The sequence below is a fragment of the Phoca vitulina genome, unplaced genomic scaffold (genome assembly GCF_004348235.1).
Source record: "Phoca vitulina isolate PV1807 unplaced genomic scaffold, GSC_HSeal_1.0 scaffold1, whole genome shotgun sequence".
Lineage (NCBI taxonomy): Eukaryota > Metazoa > Chordata > Mammalia > Carnivora > Phocidae > Phoca > Phoca vitulina.
In genome coordinates this window covers 37,107,363-37,125,646 of record NW_022589704.1, presented here as the reverse complement: position 1 = coordinate 37,125,646, position 18,284 = coordinate 37,107,363, and the positions used below count along the sequence as shown (strand labels likewise).

The window sequence follows — 18,284 nt, the reverse complement described above, 5'->3', positions numbered from 1 at the left end:
GCAGGGGGGAGCGGCAGAAGGAGAGGGAGAAGCAGGCTCCCTGCTAAGCAGGGAGCCTGACATGGGGCTCCATCCCAGGACCCTGGGATCATGACCTGAGCTGAAGACAGATGCATAACTGACTGAGCCACCCAGGCGCCCCAACCTCTTTCCATTCTTACCTCATTTGTAGATGTGATCTTTCTGGGAGGAAAAAGTTTTCCTTGACCCTCTTAGGGTTCCTGGCTGGGTCTGAAAATTAAATTGACAAAGATTAATAGGACAAAAGCATACAAATTTTACTGAATTTTTACATGTACTTGGGGGCCTTCATAAGGGAATGAAGATCTAAGAACTGACCAGAGCAGGAAGCTTTTATACCTTTTAGACAAAGAAACAATACATTTATGAGTAATTGACAAGATGAAGGAGTTTAGGTTAGAGATAGTAAATGGTGAAGAAGAAACGAGGAAGATAAGGGTTAGTTTAACAAGATTAGTTTGCAGATTCCTCTGGTGCCCTGTCTTGGGGCTGATAAGTGTCTGTCTCTAGGAAAAGAATTTATTTCCTGTCTTTAGGCACAAAAGGGGGAGCTTTTTCTGTGTTTACTGTTTCTTAATTGCCTTCAACTCAAAATAATTCCTAGGTCAAGAGGCATATTTTGGGGTGACATATTCTGGTTTCCTTCAGATGCATGAGGTATTTTCGGGTACTATCATGAACCTCTTAATTCATGTTTTCTCTCACCCATAGGCATCTTGGCAATAGTTCATGTTGCTAGCGTCCTATCCATGACTTTTTAAACATCTTTTTAAAAAATATTTAATTGTCACTTGTCCTCTACTCCAGCAACTATGTTGTTTTTGAGTAGTGGGCAATTGTTGCCTTGGTGCACTCTGATCTTTTGAATCGAAGGAAGGCCACCATGTAGTGTTGCATAGATTACTCAATACATAAGGTTGTCTAGCCAAAGGAGCTCGTAGGATGAAATCCAGCCCTTACTGCTCCACTCATAGAACCATGTAGCCACAAGCCCCTCCATTCAATGGGAGTGCATTTTTCTAATACATAAAAAGATGCTGAACAGGCCAGTGGTAGCCCTGCCTAAACATAGCTCCTGCACTGTAAGATGGTGTCAAGAAACCCTCATTTATGTTCATCATGTTTTACTATCATATTCTCAGACATCAGTAACTGTTTGACATTTGGAAAAATATTCATTTTGGTGAATGTTGCAAGTGGGTTCCTCAGGAAACAGACTCTGAGATTTGCGTGTAGAAATTTTGGGGAATATGAGTTTGGGAAGAGTACCTGAGAAGAGTGAGGGAAGCAGGACTGGGCAGAGCAAGTTGAGTTGTGATTTTTGCAACAGAGTTTCAGCAATCCTAGGATGACCTACAGAGTTGTCCCCAGAGACTAGGGTCCCTTCCCCCTCCACTGTACTCTCTATCCTCATCTACCTATCTATAGACATTGGGTGCAGGCTGCTCCCAGACAAGAGTCCGGACTTTGGACAAGATGACTCTCTTTGGCTGAGGGCAATTTCTGGAGAGGAACTTAGCTGAGAACAGCCCACACCCCAGCATCTGGTGGAACAATGGCTTGGTCCTGAAGGGAGATTTGGGCCAATCACAGCATATACAGAAGTGAGTTCATAACCATCAAATGACTTTTTCTCTACAATAGGATTAAACAGGTTGAATTTAGTTTGCTTTTGGTTGAAGGAAAACATGACAAAAACAGAATAACTCAGGAAAACTTCAAACTGAGAGGGCACCTGAGAGATTGCAGAAGGGACTATATCAGGAGCACAGATCTGGTAACCTAAGATGTGGTAACCTTGTGAACTGAAAGTTTAGGTTGCACATTGTGTTTAATGATTGCAGGCTAAAAAACAGCTTTCTATGAATTTGCCCTCTGTTGGTTCTGTGCTCAAGAAAATATCCATATTGGTCACCATTGGGGAAATATAATTAAAATGCAAAATCTTCTCCCCACTCAGAATACCTCTCTACAGGGGTGCCTGGGTGGCTCAGATGGTTAAGCATCTGCCTTCGCCTCAGGTCATGATTCCAGGGTCCTGGGATCAAGCCCCACATCGGGCTCCTGGCTCAGCCGTGAGCCTGCTTCTCCTTCTCCCTCTGCCTCTTTCCCTGCTCATGCTCTCTCTCTCTCTCTCTCTCTGTGTCTCAAGTGAATAAATAAAATCTTTTTTTTTTTTTTTTTAAAAGAATACCTCTCCACAAAGGTGATAGAGACAGAAACCAGTTTCATCACCGAATAAGCATGAACTCTGTGGTACACATCACAGGCAAGAAATTGCAAAGACAAAACAAAGAAAGGAATCTCACCCACTTATATTGCCAAGCAGACACAACCCATTACATCACAGATAGTTCATCCTAACCTTACCTGGTGATTGGAGTCACCATCTTATTGGCTTTCAGAGAGGAAAAACAAACCTCGTATCTTTATAGCAGGAGGTAATTTTGCAAACTGGAGTAAAGCAAACATCAAAGTTAGGATCTTAACTTCTTACTGAAACTGGGAAATAGGGGAACTATCTCCCTTGCTGTTTGCATTTCAAAAAGGTGTTTTTTTTTTTTTTCCAAATTTTTATTTAAATTCTAGTTAACATATAGTGTAATATTGATTTCAGGAGTAGAATTTAGTGGTTCATCACTTACATATAATGCCCAGTGCTCATCATAAGTGCCCTCCTTAATACCCATTCCCCCATCCACCTCCCTCCATCAACCCTCAGTTTGTTCTCTATCGTGAAGAGTCTCTTACGGTTTGCTTCCCTCTCTCTTCCCCGCCCTTCCATATGTTCATCTGTTTTGTTTCCTGATTTCCACATATGAGTGAAATCATAGGGTATTTGTCTTTCTCTGACTAACTTATTTTGCTTAGCATAATACATTCTAGCTCCATCATGTTGTTGCAAATGGCAAGATTTCATTCTTTTTGATGGCTGAGTAATATTCCATGGTATTTATATGCCACATCTCCTTTATCCATTCATCAGTCAATGGACGCTTGGGCTCTTTTCATAGTTTGGCTATTGTTTTGTTTGTTTGTTTTTTTAAATAGGCTTCATGCCAAATGTGGAGCCCAATGTGGGGCTTGAACTCACAGACCATGAGATCAAGACCTGAGCTGAGATCAAGAGTCAGACTTTTTTTTTTTTTTTAAGATTTATTTATTTGAGAGAGAGAGAGAGCTCAAGCACATGAGTACACATGAGCAGGCAGTGGGGCAGAGGGAGAGGGAGAGAATCTCAAGCAGACTCCATGCCCAGCATGGTGCCCAACTCAGGGCTTAATCTCATGACTCTGAGATCATGACTTGAGCCAAAATCAAGAGTCAGACACTTAACTGACTGAGCCACCAAGGTGCTCCTATTTTGGCTATTGTTGATGATGTTATAAACATCAGAGTGTATGTACCCCTTTGAATCTGTATTTTTGTATCCTTTGGGTAAATACCTGGTAGGGCAATTGCTGGATTGTAGGGCAGTTCTATTTTTAACTTTTTGAGGATAGTTAGCCATTATAAAGATTTATATACATTTGAAAAGGACAGAGAAAAAAATTCTGGGGGGAAAAAAAAGAGATGGGAGAAGTCTTTTTCCTTATTTCTCCCAGGGAGAATTAAACCTCTTATTTTTAGTCTGTATTTGCCCTTACATTGTATATCTGGATCTGTTTAAGGTTGGAACTCCTTGAAGCACTGAAAATTTTAGAAGCAACCAAAATTCAAAGCTATTATTTTTACATCTGGAGTAGGAAGAGAAATGGAGTAGCCAGAAAGGAAGCCAGGGATGTAGACAAGAGCCATGGCCACATGTGCCAAAAAGCCTGGACTCTATTCAGCTGGTAGTGGGAAGCCAGTAAAGCTTCATAGCAGGGAGTCAGACTTATATTTTAGGTAAATCCCTCTAGCTACAATGTGGAGAGAGTATGGACATTAGAACATGCTACAAGGTCACTATAATCAAATTCATATGGTATTGGATCAGAACAGATAACCCAAAAGTAGACTGAGTATATGTGATAATTTAACATATGACAAGAAGGATAATTCAATTCAGTGAGAAAAGAGTAGATTATTTAATGAAGAAAAAAAAAAGCAGCCCACCATCTTATTTAAAAAATTTTATATAAATGCTTGTATACACATATAAATTAAATTCAAAAATAAAGTATAGAAAGACCAAATACTTAAATGTTAAAAAAAATCTTGCAAGAAAAGGTAGGAGATTACATGTACAACCTAGGGGTTGGAAAGTGCTGAAAGTGCTGAAAAGAGAGACATACTTGATTATATGAAAATTAATATATTATATAGGCAACAGATATAAAATCAATAAACAATAGCCTGGAAAAATATTAAAGCTGATGACATAGTAAGGATAACATCTATAATATACTGGTTGGGTTTTCTGAGAAGCATGTGGCATTAGAGGTGAAAGATTTATTGGAAAGTAACACATGTGGAGGGAAAAGGGAGAAGCAGGATTGGACAGGAAGAGTTCAGATACAGACATGACAAAAATCTCAACCAGCCCAAGGGGCAGCTGGAACAATGATTGCCTGTTGGAGGAGTCCTGCCTTGGTGGAAATGGCTAGGGCCCACTGACAGGAAATTGCCCAGAGAAGAGAAGAGCTTGTCCTCAGCTATCAACACTTCACTCATTCGCTGGCAAGGGGCTGCCCCAAGAAGAACATGACCTTGGCTCAAAAGTTGAGGAGAACCCTGAGTAACTGAACAGCTGAAGGCTGTCAGTGAACCATATGCCTTGAAGCTGGAGAGTGAGCCTTTTACTGAAGCAGGATCTGAGTGTGGGATCTCTGTGTTTGCTATAGAGCTCTTACAAACCAAGAAGAAAAAAGGCATTCAGTCCAATGGAAAATTACTCAAGGCACATGTGTGGACTGAGTCCAAATGACCCAGAAACATTTGAAATGATGCTTAGTAATCTGGAAAGTGAAATTAACATAACAATGGAATCTAACTTTATACCTATAAGATAGGCAGAAATTATTGAGAGCTACAATACCTATTAAGGTAAAATGTGAAGTGCTGTAATTCTTTGGGAAATCCATCTAGCATTATCTATTAAAATTAAAAATACATACAACCTTAGACCTAAAAAATTCTACTCTTGGGAATTTGTTTTATGGAAATTAAACAACTGGTTCATAAAACCATGTGTGCAAAAATGATAATTACAGTGTTGTTTGTAGTGGTGAAAAACTAGACATAAATTGAATACCCCAAATACAGCAATGCCTAAATGAATTATCATATATCCATACCATAGAATATTTGCAGTTATTAAAAGAACAAATTAGTAGATGCAGATAAGGTGGGGATTCTTACCAGGTATTGTTGAGAAAAAGAAGTGAGAAAAAGAAGATGCAGAACAGTATGTATAAAATACATCTGCCCACCTCTTCTTTTTTTTAGTAAATCAAACAATGACAAACACACACACTTTCTCTACACACGTGCATGCACACACACATGAATGTACACTAAAGCTGAAAAGATGCTTTAACTTGGCAACTTAGGTTGTTAATTTGAGTTACCTTGCAAGGAGTGGGAGGGTTGATGTGCATGGAGGAGGAGAGAAATGTTTAAGACAGGTAAAAGAAAAAATTATACCAAAAGGAGCATGCATTGATCATACTTAGGCTGCCATTTCGAAACCTAACAAGAAAGACAGAAACAGAGGCTTATATAGGTTATAGGAAAGAAAGAAATGAGAAAAATATGTCACAGAAATAGAAATAACTATACACAATTTTTGGATATCCAAAAATTTTTAGTTTTTACTAGTTTAATAGATGCCAGGAATGTTTATTTGCTATATAAATCAAGTAGTATCTGGCCATATGGACCAATAGCATGGTTGTAGAAAGTGTAGGGCTTTCAGTAGACTTATGTATCTGTATCAGTTAAAAGAGACTTGGTTATACTACAGTAACAGATGACCCCCAAATCTAAGAGGCTTACCACAGAGGTTGCTTTCTTGAACATGTTACACATCCATTGTAGATTGGCTTGAGCTCTGCTCCTTGCCATTTTCACTTAGCATCTAACCTCTATCTGGTAACCAATTAATCTTGTGGCAGAGGAAGATGAGATCATGGTTAAGCATGCACTGGCTCTGTTCAGAAGGGGCTTTCATTCATCTTTCATTGGCTAAAGCAAATCCATAACAGACTGAGCCTGCTGTTAACCAGTTGAGGAGGCATAAACCCTTCCACAGGGAGGATTAGTGAGCATCCCCATGAGTATGAAGATTGTCTTTAAAACAAAGAGTGTTAATGAAATATTTCCATGTGAGTCATACCTAATGGATGCCATTAATGATTGGTGAGTATGGAGAATTAAGATAAGAAATAAGAGGGGTGCCTGGGTGGCTCAGTCAATTGAGCATCTGGCTCTTGATTTTGGCTGAGGTCATGGTCTCAGGGTCCTGGAATTGAGCCCTGAGTAGGGCTCTGTGCTTAGTGGGGAGTCTGCTGGAGGATTCTCTCTCCTTTCCCTCTGCCCCTTCCCCCACTCTCTCTTTCTAAAATGGATAAATAAATCTTAAAAAAAAAAGGACGAGAAATAAGAGGGGTGTCTTATTGGCTCAGTTGGAAGAGCATGCGACTCTTGATCTCAGGGTTGTGAGTTCAAGCTCCACATTGGGTGTAGAGATTACTAAATAAATTTTAAGATGAGAAATAAGAGAAAATACTTTTTTCTAATTAAATGCTATTTTTTCTCATCTACTGGGTGTACAGATAAGAAGTACTCCTTTTGGGCGCCTGGGTGGCTCAGTTGATTAAGCGTCTGCCTTTGGCTCAGGTCACGATCCCAGGGTCCTGGGATTGAGTCCCACATCGGGCTCCCTGCTCAGCGGAGAGCCTGCTTCTCCCTCTCCCTCTGCACCTCCCCCAGCTCATGCTCTCTCTCTCTCTCTCTGTATTTCTCTGTCTCAAATGAATAAAAAAAAAAAATAAAGAAGTACTCCTTTTGACTTTAGTTTCAATCACAGATCACACACCATTATTTACATTTACAGAAAACAAACTAAAACCTGTTTAATCCATATTTTGAAGACAGGAAAAATTAAGGCATATGGAAAAAGTAAGATTCTATTTTTCATATATTTTATTTTTCTGAAGTTTATGTTTACAGGAAATATAACATCTATCAAAAATCAGAAAAATATCCTTTCCTTTAGAAATGATAGTCTAAAAATAACGACATTCTGTGTTTTTTTCCTAGAGTTTAAGTATGGCTCGTAAGGAATCTTCCAAATAAATTCTATATGCAGTTACCAGTTTAGTTACTACAATCCCATTTTGGTTAGGAAAAAATTTAAAGAAAGCTCTAGAACCTCTCATTACACTAAATGTAGTATTGCACAATGTTTGTTGTTTATTATCCTACTTCACAGTTTAAGTTAAATTTCAGTTCTTTGCTGCTGTTTAATATTTTAGATGATTCCTGCAACATGCCTTTATCTCCCCCAATCTTTCAAAAACAATTGTGACATCATCTGAAGTTTCACCAGTACATTTCATATAGAACAGAGAATGGCAAACATCCCAAGTGCAGTTCAGCAGCTGCAGCTCCTCTACTGTGGATGAGGGAAGAAGTAGTTGTCTCCATGATGACCTATATGAGTCAGTGAGGGTGGGAACTGGGGGATTCTCACAGGGGTTAATGACCGAGGAAATGCTAGCAATCCAGTTTTCACTAGACATTTGGCCTCAAATGGATTTTTTTTTTAAAGGACTCACTTTTTATGGCTTTTCATTTTGTAAAGGGGGTAAACTTGCATTATGCTTAATGAAAGAGCTATGTACCCGAAAACTCATGGGGAACTAAAAATGCCTCACAGAAGAGACCATACTTTATTCTTGTTTTACACTTCAGAAAATGCATTACAATTTTGTGTTTATTTAAATATTGCACTCTGCTTCTTCCTCCCAAAGACTTGAAGTAAAATGCAACAAAGGCATATCAATAAGGTTAACAAAATAGGTATAAGACTCATATATCATGACCCAAAGGGAATGCATTAGGGAAAGAAATATCACTCTTCATTTTCTTCCAATGGGTCCTAAGATGCTAAAAAAGCATTAATAGGGGCGCCTGGGTGGCTCAGTCGTTAAGCGTCTGCCTTCGCTCAGGTCATGATCCCAGAGTCCTGGGATCGAGCCCCACATTGGGCTCCTTGCTCAGCGGGAAGCCTGCTTCTCCCTCTCCCACTCCCCCTGCTTGTGTTCCCTCTCTCGCTGTGCCTCTCTCTGTCAAATAAATAAATAAAATCTAAAAAAAAAAAAAAAAAAAGCATTAATAAACCTTATGTCTTGGCATAAATTGGAGGTCCTTAGTTTCCTAACACATGCAGATGAATTAGATTTGGGGTATGTACCTGGATGGGGAGAGGATGAGGAACCAAACTTATATTTACTCCTGCATTGCAAGGGTCAGGCATCGGGAGTGTGTTTCATTTGAAGAGGTTTCTATTATAACTTCATACCTGGAAAAGATCCAATCATCAAATAAAATGAAGAAGAGAAACAAGTTTTCATGTGGCTTCATTGGTGCCATTCCAGTGGTAGTTTTCATAAATGCCTCTGTGGTTTCTGCATTAGTGTGGACCATAATGATGACATGAGCTCCATCTTCAGGATCCATGTCAAAGTCAGTTAATACAGGGGCGCCTGGGTGGCTCAGTCGTTAAGCGTCTGCCTTCCGCTGGGGTCGTGATCCCAGTCCTGGGATCGAGCGCCGCATCCCTGGCTCCCTGCTCAGCGGGAAGCCTGCTTCTCCCTCTCCTACTCCCCCTGCTTGTGTTCCCTCTCCCGCTGTGTCTCTCTCTGTCAAATAAATACATAAAATCTTAAAAAAAAAAGTCAGTTAATACAGAGAAAATAAATCAACACTGCCTATTTTATTTTATTTTATTTTTTTAACACTGTCTATTTTAAAAAGACATTGGCCTTGCACATACAGACTGTTCCCAGATGATTTACCTGGGGCTCCTAATCCTGTATCTTAGCCTTGGGGTCTACATGATTCCCGAGAGGGAGAGTTAATGGACAGACACCCAGGCATCCGGCTTTCCTGCTGGTATAGAAGTTTCCCAACATGTGAAGGAAGCAGCAGCTTTTGGACATTGAAGAACATTGGCTGTAATTAAAGATTTCTTAAATGTATTGCCTTTCAGTACTTCGAAGATTTATTAACCTGGGGAATCTAGATCTATTCTAAACAATTTGTAACTTCTCATTTTTGTAGGACCACTATCATGGCGTGGATTACTTGTACCTTTAAATAAAATTAGTTGACTTTTATGTTTCAGTTACTGAAATTTCCTACTTAATTGCTAACATAAGGGACAAAAGAATACCTTTGAAGAGAAAAAAACTTGAATTTTAAGAGGTTGTATTTAGTTTTGCTTATCTTTTATTGCCTTCGTATATATTTATTCTACTATAACATTTATACTACAAATTACCCTGCAAATTGTTTTCTTGAGCTAGCAAATTGAAATGATTATTATGTGTATTGGAGAGTGTTATGAATGAATATAAGGATATATGACTCATTTGAAAATGCCATACTCCTGTTCAGTGCATCTTTGAACTTATCAGGAGAACTGACTTTTAATATCAAAATATCCTTTCCTACACATATGTGAACAAGAGGATAAATGTGTTTCCTCACACACTGATAAATCTGTCAGCTTCATACACCATCATGATGACATAAAGGTAATGCTGTTGTTAAGATGAGAGGGTGTCATGCCGAATGTGAGTGGTCCCAAACCTGTAGGAACGGCTCTTCCTCCACGACGTCATTGGACTTGCACCTTATGAAAGCCTCATGTAGCAGGAAGAGTACAAGCTTCGAAGTCACTGACTGGGACAGTCAAATCCTGGATCCATCACTTCCTTTTGGCTCTAACTCTGAGCAAGCTTATTGACCCTTTTGATCCTTAGTTTCCTTATCTGTAAAGTGGAGCTCTGGTCACTGATTCTGGGCTATGTATTTTCAGGGTTGCTGGACCTGATTAGGTTCCTCTCAGTTGTCTTCCAGTCCAATTCTCAATTTCAGGTTACTCCAATTTATAAGCATCCTTCTGCTTTTGCAACTGCTTACTTTGGATCTGTTTTGATTTCTGCCCTAGGATGGAATTCTAGGATCCCAGAAGATGAGAAGTCCTATAGTGTGGGCAGTGACAAAGCCATTTTTTTAAAAAAATAAAAAATGGTTTTTTATTCAGTCAGAGGATTGCAAAGGTGAAGATTCTGTCCACAGATATTTATCGAGCACCCACTCTATGCCAGACATGGTCCTGGGACCTAGAGATAAAGCAATGAACAAAATCTTTTGCACATGGAGAATTCATTCTCCATGTTAGTGGGGCAGAGATAGGAGGTCAGTAAGACAATATATAAGTAAACAATTCCATGGACAGGACAGTTTATTCATAGTGATAAAATCCTATGAGAAAGCAAAACGGAATAATATAAGTAACATGGTATGTGTGTGGGGTTGAAGGAGCAACTTGAGATTTGTGATCAAAGAAGACCTTTCCGTGGTGGTTACATTTGAATTGCTCTTATTATTCATTACTCTTATTCACATCCTTTTCCCTTCCCCTCACCCCAGCTTCCAATTTGCCAATCAAGTGATTGCTGCCTTATTTGGTGAAAGGTTGAGAGGCAAGAATTGTGGGTGATATTAATTTGGAAAGGGGGGATTATTATTATTATTATTTTTTAAATTTTATTTTATTATGTTAGTCACCATACATTACATCATTAGTTTTTGATGTAGTGTTCCATGATTCATTGTTTGTGTATAACACCCAGTGCTCCATTCAATACGTGCCCTCCCTAATACCCATCACTGGGCTAACCCATCCTCCCACCCCCCTGCCCTCTAAAACTCTCAGTTTATTTCTCAGAGTCCATAGTCTCTCATGGTTTGTCTCCCCCTCCGATTTCCCCCCTTCATTTTTCCCTTCCTACTATCTTCTTCTTCTTCTTCTTTTTTTTAACATATAATGTATTATTTGTTTCAGAGGTACAGGTCTGTGATTCATCAGTCTTACACAATTCACAGCACTCACCATAGCACATACCCTCCCCAGTGTCCATCACCCAGCCACCCCATCCTCCCACCCCCACCACTCTAGCAACCCTCAGTTTGTTTCCTGAGATTAAGGATTCCTCATATCAGTGAGATCATATGATACTTGTCTTTTTCTGATTGACTTATTTCACTTAGCTTAATACCCTCTAGTTCCATCCACGTCATTGCAAATGGCAAGATTTCGGTTTTTTTGATGGCTGCATAATATTCCATTGTATATATATACCACATCTTCTTTATCCATTCATCTGTTGATGGACTTCGTGGCTCTTTCCATAGTTTGGCTATTGTGGACATTGCTGCTATAAACATTGGGGTGCACGTACCCCTTCGGATCACTACATTTATATCTTTGGGGTAAATACCCAGTAGTGCAATTGCTGGGTCGTAGGATAGCTCTATTTTCAACTTTTTGAGGAACCTCCATACTGTTTTCCAGAGTGGCTGCACCAGCTTGCATTCCCACCAACAGTGTAGGAGGGTTCAGAAAGGGGGGATTATTAATGGAGGGGTAGGAATGTGACAATAGCTGCTGACTTAACCAAATCTGATTAAACCTTTCAGTCTTGGGAATGCGGCCAGAGTAGAATCTGTCCCCAGGTAGGAGAAGATTCAGTGGGTGGATCTTTTTTTTTTTTTTTTTAACTGCAAATATGAGTATCAGGAAAAGCCTACTGAGCTTATGCTAGAAGAAAATAGTATGAAAGACTTGTTAGATTAGGGTCCAACCATTTTCTCAAAGCAGAATGAATTACATAATAGCCTTTATGAACAGATACTCAGAATAAAGGATTTAGTACAAGGTGTGTATGTGTGTGCGCATGTGTGTGTGTGTGAGCGAGAGAGTTTGAGAGAGAGAGAAGCTGAGACTGTGTGTGTTTGCCTTCACATGAGGGTGAGAGAGAAGGCTGCTAAGGGAGGGAAGAGATAAAAGTCCAACTGGATAGCATCTAGTTGAAACAAAAAAATTTTGTACACTTATATGCTGTACTTTCTAGCAGCTTCTTCTTCTTTTGCTTCTTCTTTTTCGAAGATCACCGACCTTAAATGTTAATAAGGTGACACTGATTTTAATACTTTAAAAAACCAAATTATTATCAGAATTATATATACAAACCTGTAGGATGGGAAGTCTTTGTAGATGACATTAATATTGGAGAACAAGATAATGAGTAAGATAACTGTCATTTACATTTCTTTGAGGACAACCCAAGAATGTTATTTTTATAAGGGTAACAAAGAAAAATGAAGCTCTGAAATAACCATATAAAGACAAAAGTAAAACATAGTAATAGTTGAATATCAAAGAAAAAAATGATAGCCTAAAATAGGTTATATTTGTGAGGATAGCAAGTAAAGATATTTCCTGTAGAAGAGAGGTAAGGATTCCTTGAACTAGTTAGTGGAGATGAAGGACATGTATGGTTGTTTTAAGTCTGGGGGACCTTTTACTTTCTTCTGGGGGTAATAAAGGTGGGTCACTTGAAAAGGAAACTTTGATTTTCCCTTCCTGTCTTTTACATAGGAGAAAGAAAGAAGAGAGCATTTGCTATTACAGATGCAGTAGAATCTCACTAGAGGGTGGTGTTGGTTCTAAAACCAGAGGTTGCTAATCTGCAGTACATTCATTACTGGGCTGCATTTATACTTAAAGAAAAGGTAAACTTGAGTTTTCTCAGTCTTACCTAAAAGTTGGTAAATGTCAAGTCTGAAACCTCTCAAGGGCCTTAACCAGTTCTGACTGCTTGCAGCCCCAGAGGAGAGAGATAAAGGAGCTGAGATTACAGGAGGAGTTAAGTGGCAGATTCTAATTTCAGCTCCTGCACGAAGTAGTAGACAAGAAACTAAAGCTTCCCAGGCCTTCATCTCATCTGTAAAATAAAAAGGCTGTCCTAGATGATCCCTTAATCTCCTTGCGTCTCTAAAATTCTGAAATTCTAACAAATTCTGGGTCTTAAAGGCTGAAGAATTTCTGATATTCTTGGACAGCCAAAGGAATATGTATCATCTCAAATTATCAAATTATTAACAATTAAAATATAATTAATGTTATAAATAAGGTATAATATAGATTTGGATATTAAAAAGCCTTTAAACCAAATCATCGTTTTCTGTCCTACTAGGGAACCTCACAGCCATCTTTTACATCTACCTGAGCATTCTGTGGTAAATTACAGTGACATTGCATTATCTAAAGATATATCTCTGCTTGGTTGCTAACTTGCTGGAAATAGCAAAATATGCTTATATAGGATTATCCAGAGAAAGTAGGTTGAACCATTATCAAATAGGGATATTTTAGGATAGAATAAATCCCCCACCTCATCTTGTACTTAATCAACATCCATCATATCTATGCTTTGCTAGGAGTCACTCTCCAGAGGGATTTAGTTGGTTTAGTTGCCTATTACCCTCACCTCTTTCATCTGATTCCCTTTCCTTGTTATGTTTAGTCACATTGCAGAATGAACTGAAGATCATTTTAAGAAGCTCCAGGGCCCCAGTAAACCCTAGTTTATCTCTACATGGACTTGACTTCAAAGGGTTGGTGTGAGAGCCTGCAAACCCCTGATGGTGCGAAGCTGCGCTCTGTCACCTCAAACACTTTGACGTTAGGGCTCAACACCAACTTTCCTCCAAATTGCTTTGCTTTGCCAAAGGTTTCCTTCCCTCGCCCCCTCCCCCATCCCCGGATTTTGTTGCATCTTCAGGCCCATTTCGAATATCTAAACTTCGTAAAACGTACACGAAGCGCCTGCGGGTGCGCACACGCGCGCGCGCTCACACCTTCGCTCGAGTACACGAGCCGGCTGGGCCGGCTCCCAGTTACAGAACACATTCTTCCATTCTTCGCGCTCGGGCACACCCCTTCGCAGTGGGGATTGGTCGGGCCGACCCCTCCTCGGCGACGCTAGGCTCCTAAGAGGCTCAGACGCCTGCCAATCCCCACGGGCTGTCAAAACAAGTCTTCCCTCCCTGTCACAACAGAGCGGAGTGGAGGCCGCCGCCGCCGCCGCCGCCGCCGCCGCACTTCCTGGGGCCGCTGCGCCGCCGTCCGCGGGCAGGTGGCGGGTGCTACGGGCCGCGGACGTCCGGCTCCGGCCCCCCTCAGGCCGCAAGCGTCCCGGCCTCCGAGGCCGCCCGGCGAGGCGCCCGGTGCCTTTTGTCTGGCGCAGAGCGGGCGTTTGCATCACATTTCGGACACCTCCCTCTCCCTTTCGCCTCTCCTTCTCCCTCCCGCTCACATCTCCTTCCCCATTCCCGCCGCCGTACCCCAGCGGACTGCCGGCCTCCTGGACCAAAGCCCGCGGACGTCTCTATACAAGCGATGTCTCTTCTCCAGAAAGTTGCCGCCGCCGCCGCCCCCGGGCGGTGAAACAAAGTCTGGCAGAGCCGCCTCCGGGTGCAGGAGCGCACTCGTGCCCAGAGGCTGGACTCCGCTGCCGGGCGTGCCGTCTCCCCCAGAGAGCCCGAAACGCCGGCCATGGCCGAGGGCGCGGCGGGCAGGGAGGGTCCCGCGCCGCCGGACGCAGCCGGATGTGAAGACGACCCCCGAGTGGGTCCGGACGCCGCCTCCGGAGAAGGCGTGGCTGTGGCCCCTGGGGGCAGGTGGAGGGACCGTCGCAGTGGGGTCGCGCTGCCGGGCGCTGCAGGGGCCCCGGCTGACAGCGAGGCCGGCCTCCTGGAGGCTGCGCGGGCGACCCCCCGGCGCAGTAGCATCATTAAGGTAAGCGAGGCCGCGCCGCCCCAGGAGCGTGGGTGTGGGTGGTGAGTGGGTCCGGGATCCAGGCAGGATGTACGGTGTCGGAGGCATCGCAGGCTCGGCATTGTTTTCTCCCACCTCCCTCATTACCAAACCTTCCTTCCTCGTCCGGAGATTCCCAGACTCAGCTCTTGGCCGTGAGAAGCAGAAGTCACTTTCTTTTTTTTTTTTTCCTGACAGCAGAGGAAAAGTTCCGCTCTGCGTCTTTGCGTTTTGATAGATGCTTTCCCTCATTTTCTCTGAAAGCTTCACTAAACCGTTGATGCTTCGAAAAAGGAAGGATTCAATGTAAATGCAGACCAGGGATGGTTGTGCATTGCTCTCCAGAGAAAGGTTAGCCCCCACCCCCAGCCCCCTCCCCCCCGCACAGTAAAGGAAATGCACGGTTTACCCTCAAGTGAAACACACACACACACACACACACACACACACACACACACACACACACACACCCCAAACAGCCCCCTCCCCAACCCAAAAACAACCCTCCAGACTCAAACGGTCCCGAAATCCCAAGAAGCGTGAACTTTCCCGGTAGACAAGCAGAGTTTTCAGCGGACCCTCCGGCCAAGTGGAGAGCGATGGTGGAGCCCTGAGTTTCTGCACTGCAGAAAGAGTGAGCAGAAAGCAATCAATCCCCCAAGCATCATCCCTGGTCTTTGTGGTTACCGTTGCATGCAGGGAAAATGCTTCCCCACCCCTCAACCACCAGACAAGATTTCTCTTCATCTCTTTGGCAAGAAATTTGTAAGCCTCTCTCTCCCTTATCTCTTTCTGTCTTCCTTCCACTTGGGGCTTCTTCCGTTTGAGATTTCATCTTTTGGGTGCATGACATGTGGTAAGGTACCCTGGAAGTCACTCTCCCACAGGCTTTGGAAAAGGGCCTCTTAGCATAAATGAATGTGAGTAATCATGTGCATGTGAAATTAAAATTGGTTTTGGTAGAATGAGTAGTCAGTATGGAACTGTGTATGTACGTGTGTGTATATATATATATATCCAAAGATGATAGTGAAAGATGGACTTGGAGCTTCTTACTATTTTCAATTTACTTGGTGTGCTAATACATTCAAGACCCTTGTTCAGAGTTAAACTGTGTAACCACCTCATAATGCATGTCTCTTTCTCAAACTCAAACTCCCCTTGCCAGTCTGGGAAGACTGTGCCCACAGTGCATCTACCCAGCTCCAAGTATTGTCTAGGCTTTTCCCCAACACTGACACATGGAAGTTTAAAACCAACAGGAAGATTTCTATATAAAAAGAAGAGTGGGTGGTAGTTGCAAATGACTTGTAGTAGTTTTTGTTATTTTGTGCCTTTTAGATTATGTGAAAAGGAGTGTGCTATTCTGGGTGTGAATTTGGATAGAAAAGAAATGATCACTTTTTTTTCTTTTAACCCACAGGTCAGAAAGCATATTATTTTGAAACTTAAAAAACAGCACAATTAGGGAACAATTACATTTTGGATTCTAAGATATTGATACAACATGAGGTCCTGTGCTGTGAAAACAAACACCTGAAGATAGTTTAAAATAGACCATCATAAAAAACGGTAGGCTCTATAGTGTTGTAAAAAATAAAAGTGACAGAGTGTAAGGAATATACAAATTCTTGCAACTAAATTTGTAATTTTTAAATTGTATTATGTGCTGGTTTATATTCTCAAAAGGGCCCTTGCTGAGTAATTGTGCCTCTTTTGTTTTGAAGTTCATTTTTTGTGACAAAAAAGAGGGAGGCAACAGAATATCAACTTGATTTTTTCCCTATTTAATAGTAGAATGAGCATTTAATAAATGGCCTTTATAATTAAAGATACTAGAAAATGAAGTGAATTGTTATTATTATTTTAAATTAGGTTTTATTGAAAAAGTAATGTAAGCATATGATAAAAAAAAAAATCAAATGTTATGAAGGAGCATGAAGGGAAGACTCCCAGCCACTCCACACTCCCACTTACATAGTCTGCCCCCATAGCTGTTAACACTTTCTTAAGTATCCTTCCAGAAATATTCCATGCATATGTAAGCATATGTATCTGTATATATCTGTGGTGAGTTATGGACGTTCTTGATTTATATAATAAAATTTAAATAAAGTTTACAGGCCTCATATTTTCAAATTTGCTCCAAATGTTTTTGATTCCCTGTGGGTTGTCCAAAATCATTGTGATGTGTGAGTTAATCTTCAGGAATAACCTGGAAGGTCATTGATGGGCAGGGTCCTCAGGGTCTGTTCCCAGAGGCCTTTATTCCCTTCCAATGGGGAAAGAAGCAGGTGATGGGGTTCTGTTCCACACAATCTCTGAGATCAAGGACCTTTCTGTTTACATCTTGAATCTGCTGCCCCATGGTTAGTTCACTTTAGCAAAGTAAAAAGGAGAGTCTCTAAAAAAGGTCTAGATCCTATAAGAAATACGTAGCACATATTCTATATTGAGAGAAAAATGCATTTTTCAGAGTCTGGCCAAGGATTCTTTTTATTTGCATTAAAACATACACAGAAAAGAAAGCCTTTAGTACATTTTATATTAATCAAACTATTAAATTTTCTCTGATTGTTCCAAATAGCCTTAGTATAGTGATAATTCATATTCATGATCATAACTCTGAGCCACTGAAAGATTGTGAATCATCAAATATTAAATTATTTTCAGCTCAGTTTAGGATATTGTTTCTATTCTAATTATTTGACTGCGAATTCTCTATTAACTTGAATATTAGAAAAATCAGAATAGTGCATTCCTTTATCATGCCAGAAAACAGACTGTCTTGTATATTAATAAAAGAAATGTCTTGTATATTAACAAAAGGAATGTTTTCAGTAAATTTGCCCTCTCTAATTTGTGAAAACGTGGTTTTAGTTGAGAAAACAATTTCCTTCTGAGCTGACGAAGTCAATAACAACATTTATCTTTACACATCTTTGTAAAGTCTTCTTTCTACTATAGTTGTGTTTCTTCCCTTATATGCCAAGTCCTAAGTTTTAAAAAATTTAATAGGAGACTTAAACTAGGTTTTCTTTAATCCATCCATTTTTTCCCTATGTTTTTCTGTGTGATTATTTTTGGTAGCATTGACACTGATAAATGCTGCCTGTTTTTGGTAAGTGCATTGTTGAATGCCACAATATTGCAATAGACTCCATCTTAATTGCTTTTTGATGACTTGTGGTTTAAAATGACAAGTTAGTTACATGCAAGACTGATAATATCTAACAATTATGTACTATTCTGCATGTGAATATATTTCTTTTTAAGAAATTAGACCATTTTTCTATCTAATATTTGATATCAACCTTATAGGTTTAAAATATTTAACACTTTAAATTGTAGTTTATGGCTCTTAAACTCCTTAATGTTTTGGAAA

At 40.6% G+C, this 18,284-nt stretch overlaps 1 protein-coding gene across 2 annotated transcripts in view; it reads left to right on the top strand.

Annotated features, from left to right (window-relative positions):
• The first annotated feature begins 14,188 nt into the window (after positions 1-14,188).
• PLCL1 (phospholipase C like 1 (inactive)) overlaps positions 14,189-18,284 on the top strand; it is a 334,323-nt gene continuing 330,227 nt past the window's right edge. For both annotated transcript variants that reach the window (XR_004299567.1, XM_032405397.1), the window contains exon 1: positions 14,189-14,881. Coding sequence is in view for 1 of the 2 variants with exons in the window: in XM_032405397.1 (XP_032261288.1) it covers positions 14,639-14,881 (243 nt within the window). In the remaining variant the exon portion in view is untranslated. The remainder of the gene's footprint in view (positions 14,882-18,284) is intronic.